An 18,408-nucleotide genomic window follows, 5' to 3' on the forward strand; every position below is an offset into this window, starting at 1 on the left:
TAATACATAATGTATATGAAATACTATATATAAACTATTATATGTATATAATAGTGTCTGGTAAAGGGTAAGTGCTAAAAGTAATGTCATCTAATAATTTATTATCATTTTATCCTGTTCCTTTATGAATACTTGCTTTGGGGAGAAGGTACATTAAACACATTCGTATTCAGTTATGGACAGCTGAATAAGACTTACTTGTTTTCTTCACTGGAGAATTTGCACTTTTCTTGAAGACACATCCTAAAATTAAAAGCAGTTCAATTAAACACTGTTAGTGGGATGGGCAATGCTGGGTGCTGTCCGTGGTGCGGAAGGGAAATGACAGCTGAATGAGCTTACACAGTAGACAGGGAAATCAGTAGGTCGACCAAGGACTGTGTTTCAGGGTGCAGTGGAATAGATACCCTAATAAAGGTGAAGATAAAGTGCCCCTGGGACTCAAGGAGTCTGATCAGAGAAGGGTTTGTGGAAGAGATGGCATTTAAATTCTGTGATAGAGTGCAGTGAGTTTAGTTTAGTGGTTCATTAAAAACATGGTTACTGGAGTCAGAAGGACATAGGCTTGAATTCTAGTTCTGCCGTTAGTAGCTTTGTGTGTCCTTGGGAAAGTGACTTAACCCTCTTTAACCTCATTTTCTTACCTTATAAAATGCGGTAGTAACTATCTCACAACTTATTGTGAGAATTAAAATGAGAAGATGCCTATGTAGAACACTTGGCATAGCATCTGGCACAATGGTAATATTAATAGCCACCTTAGTGAGTGATTACTGTGTGCCACAGCCCACCTAGGATGTCCTGAGGATTAAGTGTCATTATATTATTACGTTACCTTATTATATTTAATCCTCATAACAGCCCTAAGAGTTTGGCGAGTTTCTGATAAACTTGTTATTTAAAACTTAACTCTGGAGTATGGTCAGAATTTTGATAGGGAAGCTTAGGAAGGCAAGAAAGCAAAGGAGAGAAAATGGGGATGAGGCAGTTACTGAGGATGTACATGGAGCAAAGAGGTGCCTGGCTGGGCTGGAGTGCGGAGACTGAGGGGGGAACCAGGAGCAGATGGGGAGGGAATCAGATAATGGAGAGTCGTGAATGTCTGAGTGTGAAGCGGGGTAGCTCATTTGATGGGCAGTGGAGAGCTATTCTAAGGTTTTAAATAGCATCATGGAATGAAGTCATGATTTATTTATAAATTTATATTTTACCTTCATTTATGTTCTAGAATTAATACATTTAGCTCTAAAACATTCAGAAGACACAGCAGCCTACAAAAGAGAAATCAAATCTCCCCAATGGGCTGATTGGAGTGTAAATTGGTACAACTACTTTGGAAAATCATTTGGCAGCATCTGCTAAAGCTGAACAGATGTCTGCCCTATGACCCAGCCGTTAGGTATATTTCCTCCCTTAGGTATATCTCCGAGAGACACAGGTACAAATGTTCACCAAAGGCCATACACTAAAGCAGCATTATTCCTAATAGCCCCAACCTGGAAAAAAATGAAATGCCCATCAACAGTACAGTGGATAAGTAGATTGTGGAACAGTGTATGCATACAATGGAATACATTATAGCAGTGATAATAAGCAGTCTGCAACTACACACAACAATATGGATGGATCTCATACAGTCAACATAATACTGAGCAGAGGAAGCCAGCACCCCGCCCCCGCCAAAGGCCATGCTCTGTATATAAAGTTTAAAAACAGGCAAAATATTTGATGTTTGAGATCAGGATAGTGGCTACCCTTGTGGAGCGAGATAGAGCCTGGAAGACTGGGCACAAGTGGGCTTTGGGGATCCTGGTAATGCTGTTTCTTCATTTGGCTGCTGGTTACATGGGTGTGTTTACTTTGTGAAAATCCATCAAGCTGTACACGAAAGGTTTGTGCACATTTCTGTATATATCTTACACTTAGATTAAAGTTATAAAAATAATCTTCCACACACACCCTCTAGCAATCTTTCCCCCTACAGTTATTCCCCATTACTGGTTTGGGTCATATCCTCCCAGATTTTTCTATGTCTATGCATGAAGAGAAAGATAAAGCTACATTATCTATAGCTTTACAAAAATGGTCTTATGCTTTACATGGTGTCCTGCAACATGCTTTTTTAACTTCACAGTATGTTGAAGCCATCTTTTATATCACTGTAGTTGTAGGTCTAGATGATTCTTTTTAACACTTGCACAGTATTTTATTATGGGGATGTGTCACTTAGTAAACCCATCTCCTATTGACAGACAGTTAATTTCAGCATTTCATTGGTGTAAATGATGCTGTGGGGAACCTCTTCATGCATAGCTTGGTGTACTTTTCTGACTATTTGTGAATTTATAAATTACTAGGAAGGGAATATCTTGGTCTGAAGTGGTATTTTATATAGTTAATCTGTAAATGACTTGCTGAGTGGGTGGGTTGGAAGCAGGGAGACCAGTTAGGAGGCTATTAAAATAGTTTAGACTTGGGGTAATTAGGGTAGTTGGCTGTGAAAATGGACAGAAAGGGAGAGAAATAAGAGACGTTAAGGGAAAAGACTTTATACGACCTGGCATCTAATGAGAAATGGGGAAAAGTCAGAGAGGTCCTCGGTGGTTCTGAATCTGTGGCTGGGAAAAGTGGGGACATAAGTCAAGAGGATTTGACCGGGGGAAGTGGGATGGGTTTAGTTTTGGCCAGCTCCTCATCCAGGTAGCGACGTCCAGAGTGCAGTTGGAAGTATTGGTCTTGACAGAGTTAAGGGCTATAGATTGAGGTGTAGGATTCCTTTGCTTAGGGTGGTCCTCATGTTGTGGGAGGGGAATGAAATCAGCGATGGGAAGACTCTAGAGAGAGAGGAAGAACCGAACGAGTGCAGACCGAGGGCTCAATGTGTAGGGATGGCAGCAGTGGTCAGAGATGGGAGGGGATCTACTAGAATTCACTATCACAGAGGCCAAGGGAGGGATCTGAAGTGACTGTCATTCCAAGGACGAAGTAGTCAATAGCCTACATTAGCCTCCCTCCCACTGGGCCACCAGTGGGTGCTGTCATTACATCTTTTACTTACTCCTCAAAGCCCTTAACACACTTGTGATGAATCAGTGTGATCATCTGTTTAATGTCTGCGTCCACCTCTGAACTGTGAGCTCCATGGAGGCAGGGATCACCCCACTCTTGCTCCCTCTTCTGTACTCTCCATCAGGTGTGTGCTTGGCACACACTGGTGTTGGTATCCCAAGTTGTTGCTGTGTTTTGGTGGGACACCAGTTGTCCACACACCTTTTGCCTGATGCCTACCCACCCCCTGCCCGCCCCCCCCCACTCACTCTCTCTCTCTCTCTCTCTCTCTCTCTCTCAGCACAGGTTGAGAGAGGAGGGACTTAGAACCCACAGGGTACAGCAAGTGGGAGTGGGTAGCCAAAAGTAGGTCATCCACACTCCATTTACTTGTACATCACAGTGGCCAGCCTTGAGGGCAGTCTCACAATTGGTACCCAAAGTTTACAGGACTCAAACTCCAGGCCTCTCCAGTGGAGTTTTAGGATAACCACGGACAAAGGAGCCTCTTGTTTGATCCTTAACTATCCCTTCGGAAAGGGTGCCCCCTTCCATGCCTGCGTTGTTGTGCAGCTGATCTTTTTATCACCACACTTCTTGGAAGAATGGTATTTTCACTGTGATGCTGGAACCCACCTGTGCAACTTTTTTTGAACCTTGACTTCCTTAGGATGCCAGCTAAGCCAGGTGTCTTAGGTCAGGTTTCCCCAAAAGGGCCCAGAGATGAGATTCGTGTGCAGGTGACGTACAAAGGAAGTGCTCCCCGAGGAGGCTGGGCACCCAGGAAACTAGCAGGGATGTACTGTTGGGCAGATCCCACAGACGGTGGCTTCAGCCCCTCCTACAGGCTTCCTTGTGAGCCTGGGTTATGCCCCAGAGTTGTTCTGACCTGAGGCAAAGGACCCGAGGATTCATTCTTTTGTTCCATTTAGGCTTTGATTAAGGGGCTTGGGGGCCACAAATTCCCAGGCACTTCTGCCTCTGCCTGTGTGGGGACAAAGTGGGCTCAGTAGCCCAAAGGAAGATGTAAAAACAGACCCCAAAAAAGTTGGCTTGTAGTGGCTTTCAGAAGCCAAGTGTGGTGGGACCTCATGAAAAGTGGGAAGAAGGGAGATGTGTGGGGATGTGGGCGGAGCATCAACATTGCCCAGTGCAGTGGGTCACACCGGGACCTATTTTGGGCTCCTGTGGACCGGAAGCAGGGTCTCCCATCCACATGTGTATTGTCAGTGGAGACCAGCACTTGGGAGCATGTTTAACATATCAGGAGGGCTCCCCACCAGACGTGAAGGCACTCAGTAAATGCTTGTTGAGTAAGCAGAAGGGCCATACTCTGGGGTTGGAAGCTGAGATGAGGCCCTTGTGCGTGGTCATGAGCCGCCATCGGAGACTGGTGTAGTCAGTCCTGCGGTTGGGCATATGGTGGCCAGAGGCTGTTCTCTGAAGGAGTGTGTTTATTGAAGGGAGTGGGGAAGTGAAGCCTTGCACAGACTTGCAGGAGGGGTGGAAGGAGCCAGAAGATGGAGAGGTGGTAGATTCAAGGCCCAGAGAGGACAAATGGTCGGAGGAGGTCCCAGTGAGGGTGGGAGAAGGTGGGATGGGGAGGACAGAGGGCAGATCAGGCTGGGCCAGGTCAAGGATCACTCCTTCCTCTCAGAGAGGGAGGGAGGGTCAAGGGGCAGGTGGAAAGGTCTCAGGATGGTGAAATTTGGAAGCAAGAAAGAGCAAGTCCAAGAGACACATCTTTTCAGCCAAGTGGGAGAAAGATCATTTGTTAGGATGGATGGGATTATGAGGTGGGGAGTGGGAAAGCATTGGGACAGTCACTCTGGGGCCATCACTGAGTCAGCAAGAGATGACAAAATGAAGAATTGGATCATGACTGAGTCAGCAAGAGATGACAAAAGGAAGGGTTGGATGGACAAGGTTAGGTGGTGGCACTGTGTGGTATGGTTGGGTACAACGGTGGTCCCCAGATTGGGGACTCTCGAGGTGGGGAAGGTGGCATGTCACGGTGCCGCCTGACTTGCCCGAGGTCCCACAGCTACTGGCTGCAGAGCTGGGACTCTGCCTGGGCCACCTGATTGCAAAGCCAGGCTCACCTGCATGCTGAGCCAGGGCTGTTCTGAGGCCCACGGCGGGTACTGGATGTGAAATGCTTTGGGGCTGTCGAGTGCTACACAGACGTGAACCATACTTCTCCAAACCTCCCCCCGCCCAGTCCCCTTAGGGACTGAGTTGTTTGTCATGCTTTGGTCCTCCCTCTTCCTGGAGAAATGTGTCAGACCTTGCTGAGTGAGGATGAGCCAGTGTGGGGCTCCAGAACAGGGCTCAGTGGGGAAGTGAAGGTCCCAGGCAAGGTATCTGCAGCCTGCCTACAGGGTAACTGGGTTGTGGGTCTGTATCCCCACTGTAAGGAGGGGGTTGTCCTTGGAGGTGACTGTGCTTGTGTGTGTGTGTGCGTGTGTGTTGGAGGGATGTCTCTCTGTGCCTGTGAGTCTGTGTTTCTGAGTGAGCATGTGTGTGTTTCTGAGTCTTTCTGTGCCTCTGACCCTGCTATACACAGAGAAACAGCAATGTTGGGAGGAGGACTTCAGATACAAACTAGGGAAAGAACAAAGTGTGGAATGACGGGAAACAGACACAGGGACACACATTCCCCCTTGAGTTCAGAAATAACCCAGGGTGACACACACACATATACACACACATATACGCACGCTGTGTCGGTTTCTCTGTGTACACTTCTTACAGCCACGTGTCTGCATGTGACTGGCACATGCCCAGACACACATGCCCATTTAGCCTCAGAAACACAGAATGACAGCTGTGTGGAGACCCATGGCAACACACAAATTTAGACACTTAGACATACATTAACATACTGTGTCTTTTCACATTTTCCTGTGTGTGTGTGTGTGTGTGTGTGTGTGATTTTCTGAGTATGTGGACATCTGTGTCTGAATTACGAAGATATATGTAGGAGAGAAACATGTGGGCACACACTCTGAGAAGCACACACAGAGCACCTGTATCTCTGCCTGTGTGTGCACGTGTCTGTCTGTCTGCCGGCAAGTCAGGGAGGAAGGGGACACCATCGTTGAGTTGGGAGGAGGGAAGCCAGGAGAAGACCAGTAGGAGGCGTCCTGGCCTCGCCCTGTTTCCTGGCACACAGACCCAGCCCCCCATCCTCTTGCTGAGCAGGATCGCGGGGTTTGGGTGGCACTGCTGTCCCCAGATGGGTCAGTCAGTGAGCACTGGTGAAGGCCCTGGGGTCTGTCAGCTCATCCCGGACTCTGTGGGGAGACGGGGAAGGTCCCACTAAAGATCGGCCTCCACCTCTAGCAAACCCACAGCCCCTCCAGGGCGGTGGGAGACAGAAAGCTTGCCGTGATCACAAGGATGTGGGGCACAGAGCCAAGAGACCACCCCAGGGTCAAAGGGCACCCCGCATCCTCAGCCCCGCCTTCTGACTCTACACGCAGGCCAGTCCCTTACTCTCGTGCCTTAATCCCACGTGCTCGGTGCGAAAGCTGGGGAAGCAGGAGCCGCCACTTCCTGGGCGGCTGAGGATTAAGACCAGTCTCAGGGCAGACACCCATTCATCGAGCAGTTATTAATTAAGCACCTACAGTGGCTGGACTGTGTTCTCAGCCCTGGGGCTTCAACATGCTACACGGTGAAATGCATTGTCCTCACAGAGTTTACCTTCTGCGTGGAGGAAGCTAGTCAATAGACCAGTGGTGCAGAACATGTCAGGGGTGGTAAGTGTCAGGAAGAAAGCCAAAGCAGGGCGCTGGGTGGAGAAGGGCCGGGGGTGGGAGGGGCCAGGAGATGATCAAGGAGAGCTTGGATAAGATAACATTTGATCACAGAGTGGAAGCGAAGGTGTGAGCTGCTGATGGGAGAGGATGATCAGAGGGAGGGAATAGAAGGGCAGAGGGCCATCGTCCTCATAATAACCCTGCTCTCCCATTTTACATTCGAGGAAATGGAGGCACAGGGAGACTAGTGATTTGCCCAAGGTCTCACAGCCAGTAGAAAGAGATCCAGGATTTAAACCTGGGCAGGGTGCCAGTGGTCTAAATCGGTGGTCCTCAATCAGGGGTGATTTTTGCCCCCCCCCAGAGGATATTTGGCAGTGTCTCGAGACATTTTTGACTGCCATGACTGAACTGGAGGGAGGGTGCTACTAACATCTAGTGGGTAGAGGCCAGGGATACTGTTGGACCTTCTACAGTGCACAGGACAGTGCCTGACAGCTAAGCAATAATGCATCCACATTGCCAGTTGTGCTGAGGTGGAGAAACCCTGGTCTAAATCCATGAAAAGCACTTGACAGAGAATATGACAATTAGTAGGTGCTTGGTAAATAGTAGCTGAAGAGGAGGGAAATCATTTGGAGAAGATTGCAGGGAAGAAGTGAATTCAAGAAACAGTACATGTTGGATGGACCTAGAGAATATTAAGTAAGTCAGACAGAAAGACATACTATATGATACCACTTATATGTGGAATGTAGAAATAATACAAATGAATCTATGTACAAAACAGAAACAGATTCACAGACATAAGACTTCTGGTTACCAAATTGGAGAGGGAGGGAGGGAGGGACAAATTAGGAGGATAGGATTAACAGATAGATACAAGCTACAGTACATAAAATAGATAGGCAACAAAGATTTACTGTAGAGCACAGGGAATTATATTCAGTATCTTGTAACAACCTATAGTGGAATATAATCTGAAAAAAAAATAACTGAATCACTTTGCTGTACACCTGAAACTAACACAGTATTTTAAATCAATTATACTTCAATTAAAAAAAAAAGTACATGTAAATGAATCTGCCAGCTAAGAGAACTCATGTGATTTCTGTTTGTTGGGTGAGTGTAAAGGGCAGGGTTTTCCCAGGGAGGGTAGGTGCAGGTGAGGCCGGTGGTGGGAGGAGGTTGATGGACTGGGGATGGGGATGGTAGAGGCCGAAGCTGGGCCGCCACCAGCCTTTGAAACACTAACCAGAGGACTGGTCTCTCTGTCCCCTGCCACCCCATGTCTCTCCCCCCATCTCTCTTGGCCACTCTGCCCAGAAGGGGACAGCCGGAGGTTGAAGGGGGCCATCCAGAGGAGCACGGAGACGGGCCTGGCGGTGGAGATGCCCAGCAGGACGCTGCGCCAGGCCAGCCACGAGTCCATCGAGGACAGCATGAACAGCTACGGCTCTGAGGGCAAGTGAGTGTGGGGCCCGCAGTTGTCTTGGGCGTGGGATGGGGCGGGAGGGACAGAGCAGAGCCCTCCAGGATCCCTGGGTCAGCCTCAGGCTGGGAGGGCTGCTAACTCAGGGCTCCTGGGTCATCCTCATCCTCAGAAGGAAGTGATGAAGCAAGGATGCTCTGAGGGAGTGTGATGGAGCATGGACTCTGGTACCCAACTGTCTAGATCTCAGTCCTGGCTCCACTGCTCACTGGCTGTGTGATCCTGGGCAAGTCACCTGTCTGTGCCTCAGTTTCCTCGCCTGTAAAATGGGGACAGTACTACCAACCTCATAGGGGGTGTTATGAGGATTAAAGGGGTTAATATTTATAAAGCACATGGCACAGTGGCTGGCAAAGCAGTGTCAGTAAATGAAGGGGGTTGGAAGAGGTTTTGTTACGATCGTTGTTATTTCCTCTTTACTCTCTTAGTTCCTTAAATCCCAATTGGTTTTTAAAAATATGTACTACTGCTTGATGAGGAGTTTCACACACATCAAGTCATAAAACATTAGGTCCAACTGGCTCCTTGCCTGTGTTTCTCTCCCCCAGCTGTACATCAGAATCGCTGGGAACTTGCTACAAATACAGATCTCAGGGCCCCAAGTCCAAGCTGCTGAATCACACTCCTTGACAGTGGAGCCTGGGAATTCCATTTTTAAAAGGCCCCCTGGGAGAAGACCAATCTAGACTGGGGCTCTCATTGTTGGAACAATCATGGACCCCTCTGAGAATTTTGGGAAAGCTTTGAGCCTGCTTTCCCCTGATAAATATACACATATGCACCCGAACACAAACAAACACTCATTTTTTTTTTAATTTTTAAAATTTCATTTACTTATTTTTTGGCTGCATCAGGTCTTAGTTGTGGCACGCGGATCTTCGTTGCAGCATGCGGGACCTTTTGCTGCTGCATGTGAGCTCTGTAGTTTGCGGCACGTGGACTCTCTAGTTGAGGTGCTCGGGCTCGGTAGTTGTGGTGCGCGGGTTTAGTTGCCCTGAGGCATGTGGGATCTTAGTTCCCTGACCAGTGATCAAACCTGCGTCTCCCGCATAGGAAGGCGGATTCTCAACCACTGGGCCACCAGGGAAGCGCCCACAGGCACTCATTCTTACATGCACAGTCATACAGACACACTTCGTGTAACTGTAGCGGGTTCCTACATTCTCCTAAACCCCATCCCTGGCAAGGAAACTTTGATCCAAAGTGACTTCTTCATTGTACAGATGACCAGGGCACTCAGAGAGGTTGTGGGGCTTGGCCTGGATCACACAGCACGTTAATAGGTCTGGAACCCAGGAGTCCCGACTCTCAGCCGGGGCTTGTACCACAGCACCCCATCGCTTCATTGTCTCAGCTGCCCTTGGCCAAGGAGGACGGGTATCACCATCCTTGTCAAGCACAAGAGGAGACTGGGGCTTGGAAAAGTTAAGTTCCCTGCTGTCCAGTATGCTAGACCCTGGACGAATGTGGCTATTTAAATGTAAATGAATTAAAATTAAATACTATTTTCCTCTGTTGCATTCGTCATATTTCAAGTGCTCAGTAGCAGCATGTGTCCAGCACCAACTGTATCGGACTGTGCAGACGTCGACCATTTCCGTCATCATAGGAAGTTCCATTGGACAGTCCTGGCTGAGTGGCTTGTCCAAGGCCAGACACCCAGCCAGGCCGCTGGGAGGTAGGGCTGGGGCTCAGCTGCCACCTTCTGCTCCCGTCCTGTTTCTGGCCCTGCCTCGCAGCTAGGGGCTCTGCCGCCTGAAAGCCTTCTCTCCCTCAGCCCCCCCTAAACTGGGCGTCTCAGGTCTCTGAATGGTCTTGCCTTGGCAGATGCTGCCGGTCCACCCACCTCCTAGGGAGACTTTCCGGAGGGCGAGAAGAGAAGGAGGACAGGCGGGAGGGAGAGGGAGAGGAGGAGGACGAAGAAGAAGGGAACAAATGTTTTCTTTAACCTAAGAAACTTGGTAAGGCAGCAAAACTTGGAGGAGGATATTCTAGGCATCTGGGTAGCAGTGGGTCCCTGCTGAGTTTCAGGGTGTCAGGAGATCTGGGTACTAGTCCTGGCTTGGCCACTGACCCCCTGAATGGCCTTGGGCATGTCTGTAGTCCTCTAAGCTTTAGGGAGGTGGATAAACGTCTCGTCTGTTGGCCTTGCAGACAGGTCAGAAGACCAGGTCACGGGGGCGGCAACATGGTGCAATGGACAACAGCAGGGGGTCAAACCCATATTCCCATTTTACAGAAGAGGAGCTGAAGGCTCGGAGAGACCACATGACCTGTCCCAGGGGAGCAGCATAGGAGGGTGTCGTGAAGAAGAAGTGAGGTGATGCGTGCACATGACAGGTGCTTAGGAGGTGCCTCTTGTTGTCATTTGCTGTCATGTGATGTAAGGGACCAGAGAGTATGCTGTATTACAGATGTGTTCAAAGCCAGGACTCTGGAGTCGGACAACCCTGGTTTTAGCCTCACTTCTGCTTCTTAAGAGCTGTGTAGCCTTACGGAAGTTACTTTACCTCTCTGGTCCCAGTTTCTTCATCTATAGAAAGGGGTCCATAATAATACAGACCACTAATAGAGTTGTTGTGAGGATTCAATGAGTTAATATATGTAAAACACTTAGAACAGTGGCTGGCACATAGCAAGCACTATTATTATTAGCTATTGTTACTGTTGTTTGTTGATTCAGCCACTGTAAGTTGAATATTTTGCTCCTTGTGGCCAGTTGCATCCTAGTAGATAGAGTGAGCCACCTCCATTGTAATTGTGTCTAGAATGTGCTTAGCACAGGATAAGCACGGGATAAATGCTGGCTGTGATGATTATGGTTATTAAAAGGTTTGCGGTGGGCAGTTGAGGAAGGATCAGGTGGTTTGGAGGGTGATTTGTCCAGGAGAGGGGAGAGTCTTGCCCTCGCAAGAGGGGCTGAGTCTTGGTGGAGCCCAACCAGGTGCTACCCCCTTCCTCCAACACCTGGGTGAGGAAGGGAAGTCGAAGGGACAGGTGGGGACATTGAGCTGTGGTCAGCCTCCTCTTTGTTCTGGAGGTATTTTGGGCACTGGCAGGACCCAGATGCCAGGCTCTGAAACAGGAAGGGGTGTAACCATCCTCCCCCTGGGCTCCTGCCAGCCCAGCTGAGGCTTATACGGAGCCGGCATGTTTGAGGAGCCCCTGCCAGCCTGCAGCCCCTGGTGCTGCCGGGTGTGTTTATTCTTGCAAGTGGGCACAGGGGTTTTCACTTAGCACCTACAGTGGATTTTCATTTAGTACCTACAGTGTGCCAGACAATTGGGCCGGGCATCTCAGAGACCCTGCCTTCCACTGACCACGCAACTAGCAGTGTGGTGAGAGATGCAGAGGGCAGGCACAGAGAACTTGGGAAATGCTGCATGCAGCCAGGTCTCAGGGCTGGGGAACAAGGGCTCCCCACAAGAGTTGGGCCATTCTGCCATTGACAGTGCTTGGGCTCCAGGCTACACGATACCAGTTACAATGGCTTTAGCCCTTGCTATTCAAAGTGTGGTCCACAGCCCAGCAGCATCCCCCGGGAGCTTGTTAGAAATGCAGCATCTCTTGGGACTTCCCTGGCAGTCCAGTGGTTAAGAATCCACCCTTCCACTGCAGGGGGCACAGGTTCGATCCCTGGTTGGGGAACTAAGATTCTGCATGCCATGTGGCATGGCCAAAAAAAAGAATAAAAAGAAATGCATCATCTCAGGTTTCTTTTTTTTTCTATTTAGTAAGGTAGTATTTTTATTTATTTATTTTTAAACAAGTTTCAAAAGATTTTTTTTTTTAATTGGGGTATCGTTGTTTTACAGTGTTGTGTTAGTTTCTACTATACAGCGAAGTGGAGTTCCCTGTGCTGTACAGCAGATTGTTACTAGTTATCTATTTTATACATATTAGTATATATATATATCAATCCCAATCTCCCAATTCACCCCCCACCCACTTTCCCCTCTTGGTGTCCATACATTTGTTCCCTACATCTGTGTCTCTATTTCTGCCTTGCAAACCGGTTCATCTGTACTATTTTTCTTGATTCCACATATATGCCTTAATATACGATATTTATTTTTCTCTTTCTGTCTTACTTCACTCTGTATGACAGTCTCTAGGTCCATCCATGTCGCTACAAATGACCCAATTTTGTTCCTTTTTATGGCTGAGTAATATTGCATTGTATACATGTACCACATCTTCTTTATCCATTTGTCTTTCGATGGGCATTTAGGTTGCTTCCATGACCTTGCTATTGTAAATAGTGCTGCAGTGAACATTGGGGTGCATGTGTCTTTTTGAATTATGGTTTTCTCTGGGTATATGCCCAGTAGTGGGATTGCTGTGTCATATGGTAATTCTGTTTTTAGTTTTCTAAGGAACCTCCATACTGTTCTCCATAGTGGCTGCATCAGTTTACATTCCCACCAACAGTGCGAGAGGGTTCCCTTTTCTCCACACCCTCTCCAGCATTTGTTGTTTGTAGATTTTCTGATGATGCCCGTTCTGACTGGTGTGAGGTGATACCTCATTGTAGTTTTGATTTGCATTTCTCTAATAATGAGTGATGTTGAGCATCTTTTCATGTGCCTCTTGGCCATCTGTGTGTCTTCTTTGGAGAAATGTTTATTTAGGTCTTCTGCCCATTTTTTGATTGGGTTGTTTGTTTTTTTGATATTGAGCTGCATGAGCTGTTTATGTATTTTGGAGATTGATCCTTTGTCCGTTGATTCGTTTGCAAATGTTTTCTCCCATTCTGAGGGTTGTCTTTTTGTCTTGTTTGTAGTTTCCTTTGCTGTGCAAAAGCTTTTAAGTTTCATTATGTCCCATTTGTTTATTTTTGCTTTTATTTCCATTACTCTAGGAGGTGGATCAAAAAAGCTCTTGCTGTGATTTATGTCAAAGAGTGTTCTTCCTATGTTTTCCTCTAAGAGTTTTATAGTGTCCAGTCTTACATTTAGGTCTCTAATCCATTTTGAGTTTATTTTTGTGTATGGTGTTAGGGAGTGTTCTAATTTCATTCTTTTACATGTAGCTGTCCAGTGTTCCCACCATCACTTATTGAAGAGACTGTCTTTTCTCCATTGTATATCCTTGCCTCCTTTGTCCTAGATTAGTTGACCACAGGTGTGTGGGTTTAACTCTGGGCTTTCTATCCTGTTCCATTGATCTATATTTCTGTTTTTGTGCCAGTACCATATAGTCTTGATTATTGTAGCTTTGTAGTATAGTCTGAGGTCAGGGAGTCTGATTCCTCCAACTGTTTTTTTTTTTCAAGATTGCTTTGGCTTCATCTCAGGCTTCTAACAAGATCCCCAGGTGGTTTGTGGGTTAAGGTTGAGAAGCTCTGGCTTAACGGTAGTAATGTTCTAGAGCTAACACTATACAGAGTACTTGCTACGTGCGGGCATTGTGGTAAAAGTGTTCTCACACGTATTGACTCATTTAATTCTCCCAGTAACCTGATAACCCTGGAACTGTTAATATCCTCATGTTACAGGCCAGGAAATGAAAGCCAAAAGAGGTTAATTAATTTGCCCAAGGTCACACAGCCAGTAAGTGACTTCAGTTTGGGGGATTCAAATCTAGCATTTGGAGTCTGCCCTTACCCATTCTACTCGACTCTTTCCCTCCTTTAATGGCTGCGTCTGTCAAGATTTCTGGAGGTGGATGCTTCCAGGATGGTTTGGTGGCTCAACGAGTCTGTCTTTTCCCTCCACAGGCCTCAGCGTGGTGGACCAATCCTGATTTATCCCCTGGGACTGGGGAAGGGTTTTCTCTTCCAGTGCCCCTTTCTGCCTGATTGAAAATTTGGTTCTGTATGTTAAGGATGGAAGGGAACAGTTATGGATTGGGCAACCACCCAAGCTCTCACTCCCACCCCCGCCCCAAGCAGGCCCGTCTCCCCTAGATAAAGGGCAAGGATTCAAGCCCCCTGAGAAAGGACCATGAGAACAGTACCTCCCCAGACCCCTCATCAATCCTGAGGTACTCCCTGGTGACCATCTGCTTCAGTTTGGGTTCCCCAGAACCAGACCCAAGACATGGATTTGAGTGCAAGCAGCTTACTTGGAAGGTGATTCTGGAAAACCATGGTGGAGGGGCCCGTAAGAGAGATAGGGCAGGGGAGGCATCCAGTAACATGTGTGTTGAGAAGTCAGCTGCCACTGTGGGCATCCGGAGCTTAATCGTGATGGGGACTCTAGGAGTCAGTGTGGAACAGGTGCCTGAGAGTCATTTCCTGGGAGGCCAGGGAGCTGGAGTATTTATACGCCCACTCTCATCGGTTACTGGTTGATGGATGTTCACGTTTAACTCTCCTGCCCTTCCTGTGGCAGCGAGGGCTCTGGAGACCAGAGAAATTTCTTAGGGGCCAGAGAAACATAGCCAGAGGAATGAGGGTGCCAACAGTTAGAAGTCACTGAGCACTGACATGGTGAGGGTCAGGGCATGTAGGGGACAGCAGCAGCGCCTGCTGTGCTTTCTGAGTGCACAGCGCCACCATCTCCCAGCTGCCCGAACCAGACGCCTCTCCCAGACACCTCCTGCTCTCTCGCACTCCATATCCAGTCCATGCTTGGGCTCTACCATTTCACTCCTAACTGTCTTTGACTCCATCCACTCCCCTCCCCTCCCCTTCCCGAGCCGTGAGGCCACTCATCACTCTTGCCTGGATACCTGCAAGTCTCCTTTTTGGTCTAAACTGCACAGTCTGTCACTCAGCACCTATTTCCTCTGGATTCTGCCAGCTTCCCCTCGTCTGCAGCTGTGTGCCCCCTGCTCCACCACTGAACCTCTTACACTTCCCTCCGTCTCACCTCCAGATCTTTGCATACATTGCTCCCTCTACCTGGCACTCCCTTTCCTACCCCAGCTCCCTCTTTGCCCTCTCACTCATTCTTCCTCCAGATCTCAGCTAAGAACATAAGCTATATCTCATGTGCCAGCTTCAGCTAATTGATAGTGGCTCCCTGGAGTGCTGTGTTGAGAAGGATTCTGAAGTGCGGTCCGGGCCTGGCAGGAGCGTTGAGGTTGATTGGCAATGTCTGTCCTGGGAGTGGGCAGGGGAAGTGGAACGGCACCGGTCTGCCATTCCTCTGGCTGCATCAGCAGCTTCCACAGCCTGTTCTTCCCCCACCACAGCACCCAGCAGTCTGTCTTACTTCTCACATGTGTGTCTTGTCTGTCCTACTAGACACTGAGTTTGGTGCCTGCTCAGCACAGGGCCTGGCCCACAGGAGATGCCCCACAAATCTGGATGAGTGATAGGTGGAGACTACGTGCGGAAGTACATACACACACTTGCCTCTCCTTCCCGCCCCTCCCCAGCCTCCTTCATCACAGACCCAGGGTCTCAGCATCCTCCCCATAAACCCGAAGCTCTCCAGGCTGGCTGCTGGTGCCCCTCCTCCTCCTTCCCTCTCTGCCCCTTGTTGTCCTGTGGTGTCTGGGTCATCAGCATCCTGCTCCCCGGGTGTCTGGGTCACGGTGCCCACAGCTCTGGAGAGCAGAGTGTGAGCCGATGGCAGGGCCACTGTACCCGGCCTCAGGGTGGCTTCCTGTCAGGGCTGTTTCAGTCATCACTGAAGGCCCAGGAGGATGGGTGGGTGATCAGAACCCCCTTTCCCTTTCCCACCTCTGCTACTTAGCAGTCATCGTGCCTGAAGGACAAGCAGGAGAGATGTGGTCATGGGCTAGGAGATGGGGATTTGTTTGCTTCTGTTTTATAAGCACCAGTATTTGTTGAGCACTTGACTGCACCAAATTCTGTTCTAAGGCGTTCATCTCATTTAATACTTACAGCAGCACCCAGGGTGGCCCTACCACTGTTCATTCCTACTTCACCGAAAAGGAAACCCAGGCTCTGAGTGGTAAAGACTGTGTCTCTACAACCAGTGAGTGGGGGGAGTCAGGATTCAAATCCAGGCCTGCCTGACCCCAAAGCGTGGACTGCAAATCCCTGTGCTCTGCCCTGGGCAAGGCTAAGGTCCCCTCGGGACACAGAGACAGTGTAGCAGAGAGGTAGAGTAGATGAACCCCGGAACCAGACTCCCAGGTTCAAATCCCAGGTCTGCCGCTTACCAGCAGCATCATCTTGGTCGGGTTACTTAACTTTTCTGTGCCTAGGTTTCCCCTTCTGGAAAGTGGGTATTAATAATACGTACCTGGCTTGCACAGCATTGTTAAATGAGGTTTACATGAGTTAATATGGATAACTTAGTGCTATCAGTGCTTGGCTCATGGCAAGGTTTTTTTATTTTTTTGCGGTACGCGGGCCTCTCACTGTTGTGGCCTCTCCCGTTGCGGAGCACAGGCTCCGGACGCGCAGGCTCAGCGGCCATGGCCCACGGGCCCAGCCGCTCCGCGGCACGTGGGATCTTCCCGGACCGGGGCACGAACCCGTGTCCCCTGCATCGGCAGGTGGACTCTCAACCACTGCGCCACCAGGGAAGTCCTCATGGCAAGCTTTTGATCAATAAAAAATAAATCAAATCCCTGGCTTCACGCCTAGGAGCTACGCTCTCGTGGCCCGGGGTGGGGGGAGGGGTAGGTTTGGGAATGTCTTGAATACTTGAGAAGCTGGAGTCAGGACTGTGTGATGCTGTGTATCCTGGCATACGGTCAATTCTGCTGCAGTGCTTGTTTTGAAAACATAAATTTGTTCCAACACGATTGAAGTATTGTGGAATAATTTGAGCACAATATAAATTTCGCCTTTGCTCAGGTGTGATTTCATCCACGTGAAACATGAGGTGAACTCGGGAAACTGCACCCGTGTAGGAATGCACAAAACATACTCCTCGCTTCCTCCCCCACCCCCCCAACACACCTGGTGTTACAGCTTCCCACCCATCCGTTTCAGACAGCCCTCCGTCACCACATTGCAGTAACTCACACTGCAGACCTGCTGACACTCATTTCCAAAAGCAAGCGTCAGGCTGTCTTCAAGGTAAAGCACCATATTTATTGTAGTATCTATGCGTTTCTTAACCATTTTACAGGTAAAGACTGTGCTACCATTTTTATTATGTCCCTGTCCTTTTTTTTTTTTTTTTTTTTGATACACTTTTTAGGTGTTGTGCCCCTAGCCATATTTTCCCCATAAGCTCTGTGTTTGACTGCAGGACTTTGCACTGCACTGTGGATTTTAGGAATGTATGTTTTGCGTTACAGCAGAACCGACTGTATTGCAGGCTCAGCGAGGCTGTGGGAGGGTGGATGGATGGACGATGGACATGTAGGGGGAGGTGGTGAATGGATGGACAGAGAGCCCTTGAACCTTTCAGAACCACGTAACCCATACTCACCACGAGGGCTGGGCCGCCTTTTAATTTCTGATGAGTTGAGACAGGCGATCCATCTGGAAAAAAGAGTAGAAGTCAAAACCCCCGAATAACCCAATTATTTCTTTAACCATTGAGAACACGGGAAAACCAGAGGCCAAACTGAGCTCAAAGGTTAATAATAAAAGACAAATGGGTTTCAGCTCCACAAACAAAACTAACAGGATTTGAAAGGCAGGAAATCTCATTTCACCAATAACACAAAATAAAAGGCCAGCAGAACAGAGATTTTAATCCTGTTTCAGGTCTCTGCCTCCGCCTGGTGGCATGTGTCTCTTGGAAGAATCAGCTGCTGTAGCCACCCTGCTCCCCACCCCGCCCTGCCCCAGATGACCTGGGCTCTCTGTCTCAGGCATCCAGATGCTGCACTTCCTAATAGGTCTGGAATTGGAAGTGCCATGAAAACACCACAGAGAGGGAGAAGAGGCTCTCCCGGGCCAGGCAGCAGGGACCCGCTAGCCACGGCATCTCAGTCCTTCACTCATTCAGCAGATGCTGTGTGCTACGCCCTTTGCCAAGCACCTTGCCTGCGTCATCCTGTTGACTCTCCCCAACAGCTCAGCCAGGTGACTATAATTTATTTCCATCTTATACATGCAGCTCAGAGAGATTACCAAACTTACCTCAGGTTGCACAGCCCTGGAACCCAAGGTCTGTATTATGCCGAGTTCAGTCTCAACCAGTATATTTTCCCAGTTTGGGGCCAGCCCAAGGGTTTGGCAGTAAACACCTATTGAGTTCCTACTGAATAAGGCATGGTCTA

The 18,408-nt window shown here is 48.6% G+C and overlaps 1 protein-coding gene across 2 annotated transcripts in view; it reads left to right on the top strand.

Annotated features, from left to right (window-relative positions):
* Positions 1 to 18,408, top strand: part of RIMS4 (regulating synaptic membrane exocytosis 4) — a 62,102-nt gene that overhangs the window by 33,225 nt on the left and 10,469 nt on the right. Inside the window, exon 2 of one of the 2 annotated variants that reach the window (XM_060078179.1) lies at positions 8,139 to 8,280. In XM_060078179.1, coding sequence (XP_059934162.1) covers positions 8,139 to 8,280 — 142 coding nt within the window. The remainder of the gene's footprint in view (positions 1 to 8,138; positions 8,281 to 18,408) is intronic. The other variant, XM_060078180.1, reaches the window with a different exon arrangement.

The sequence above is a fragment of the Mesoplodon densirostris genome, chromosome 16 (assembly GCF_025265405.1).
Source record: "Mesoplodon densirostris isolate mMesDen1 chromosome 16, mMesDen1 primary haplotype, whole genome shotgun sequence".
Lineage (NCBI taxonomy): Eukaryota > Metazoa > Chordata > Mammalia > Artiodactyla > Ziphiidae > Mesoplodon > Mesoplodon densirostris.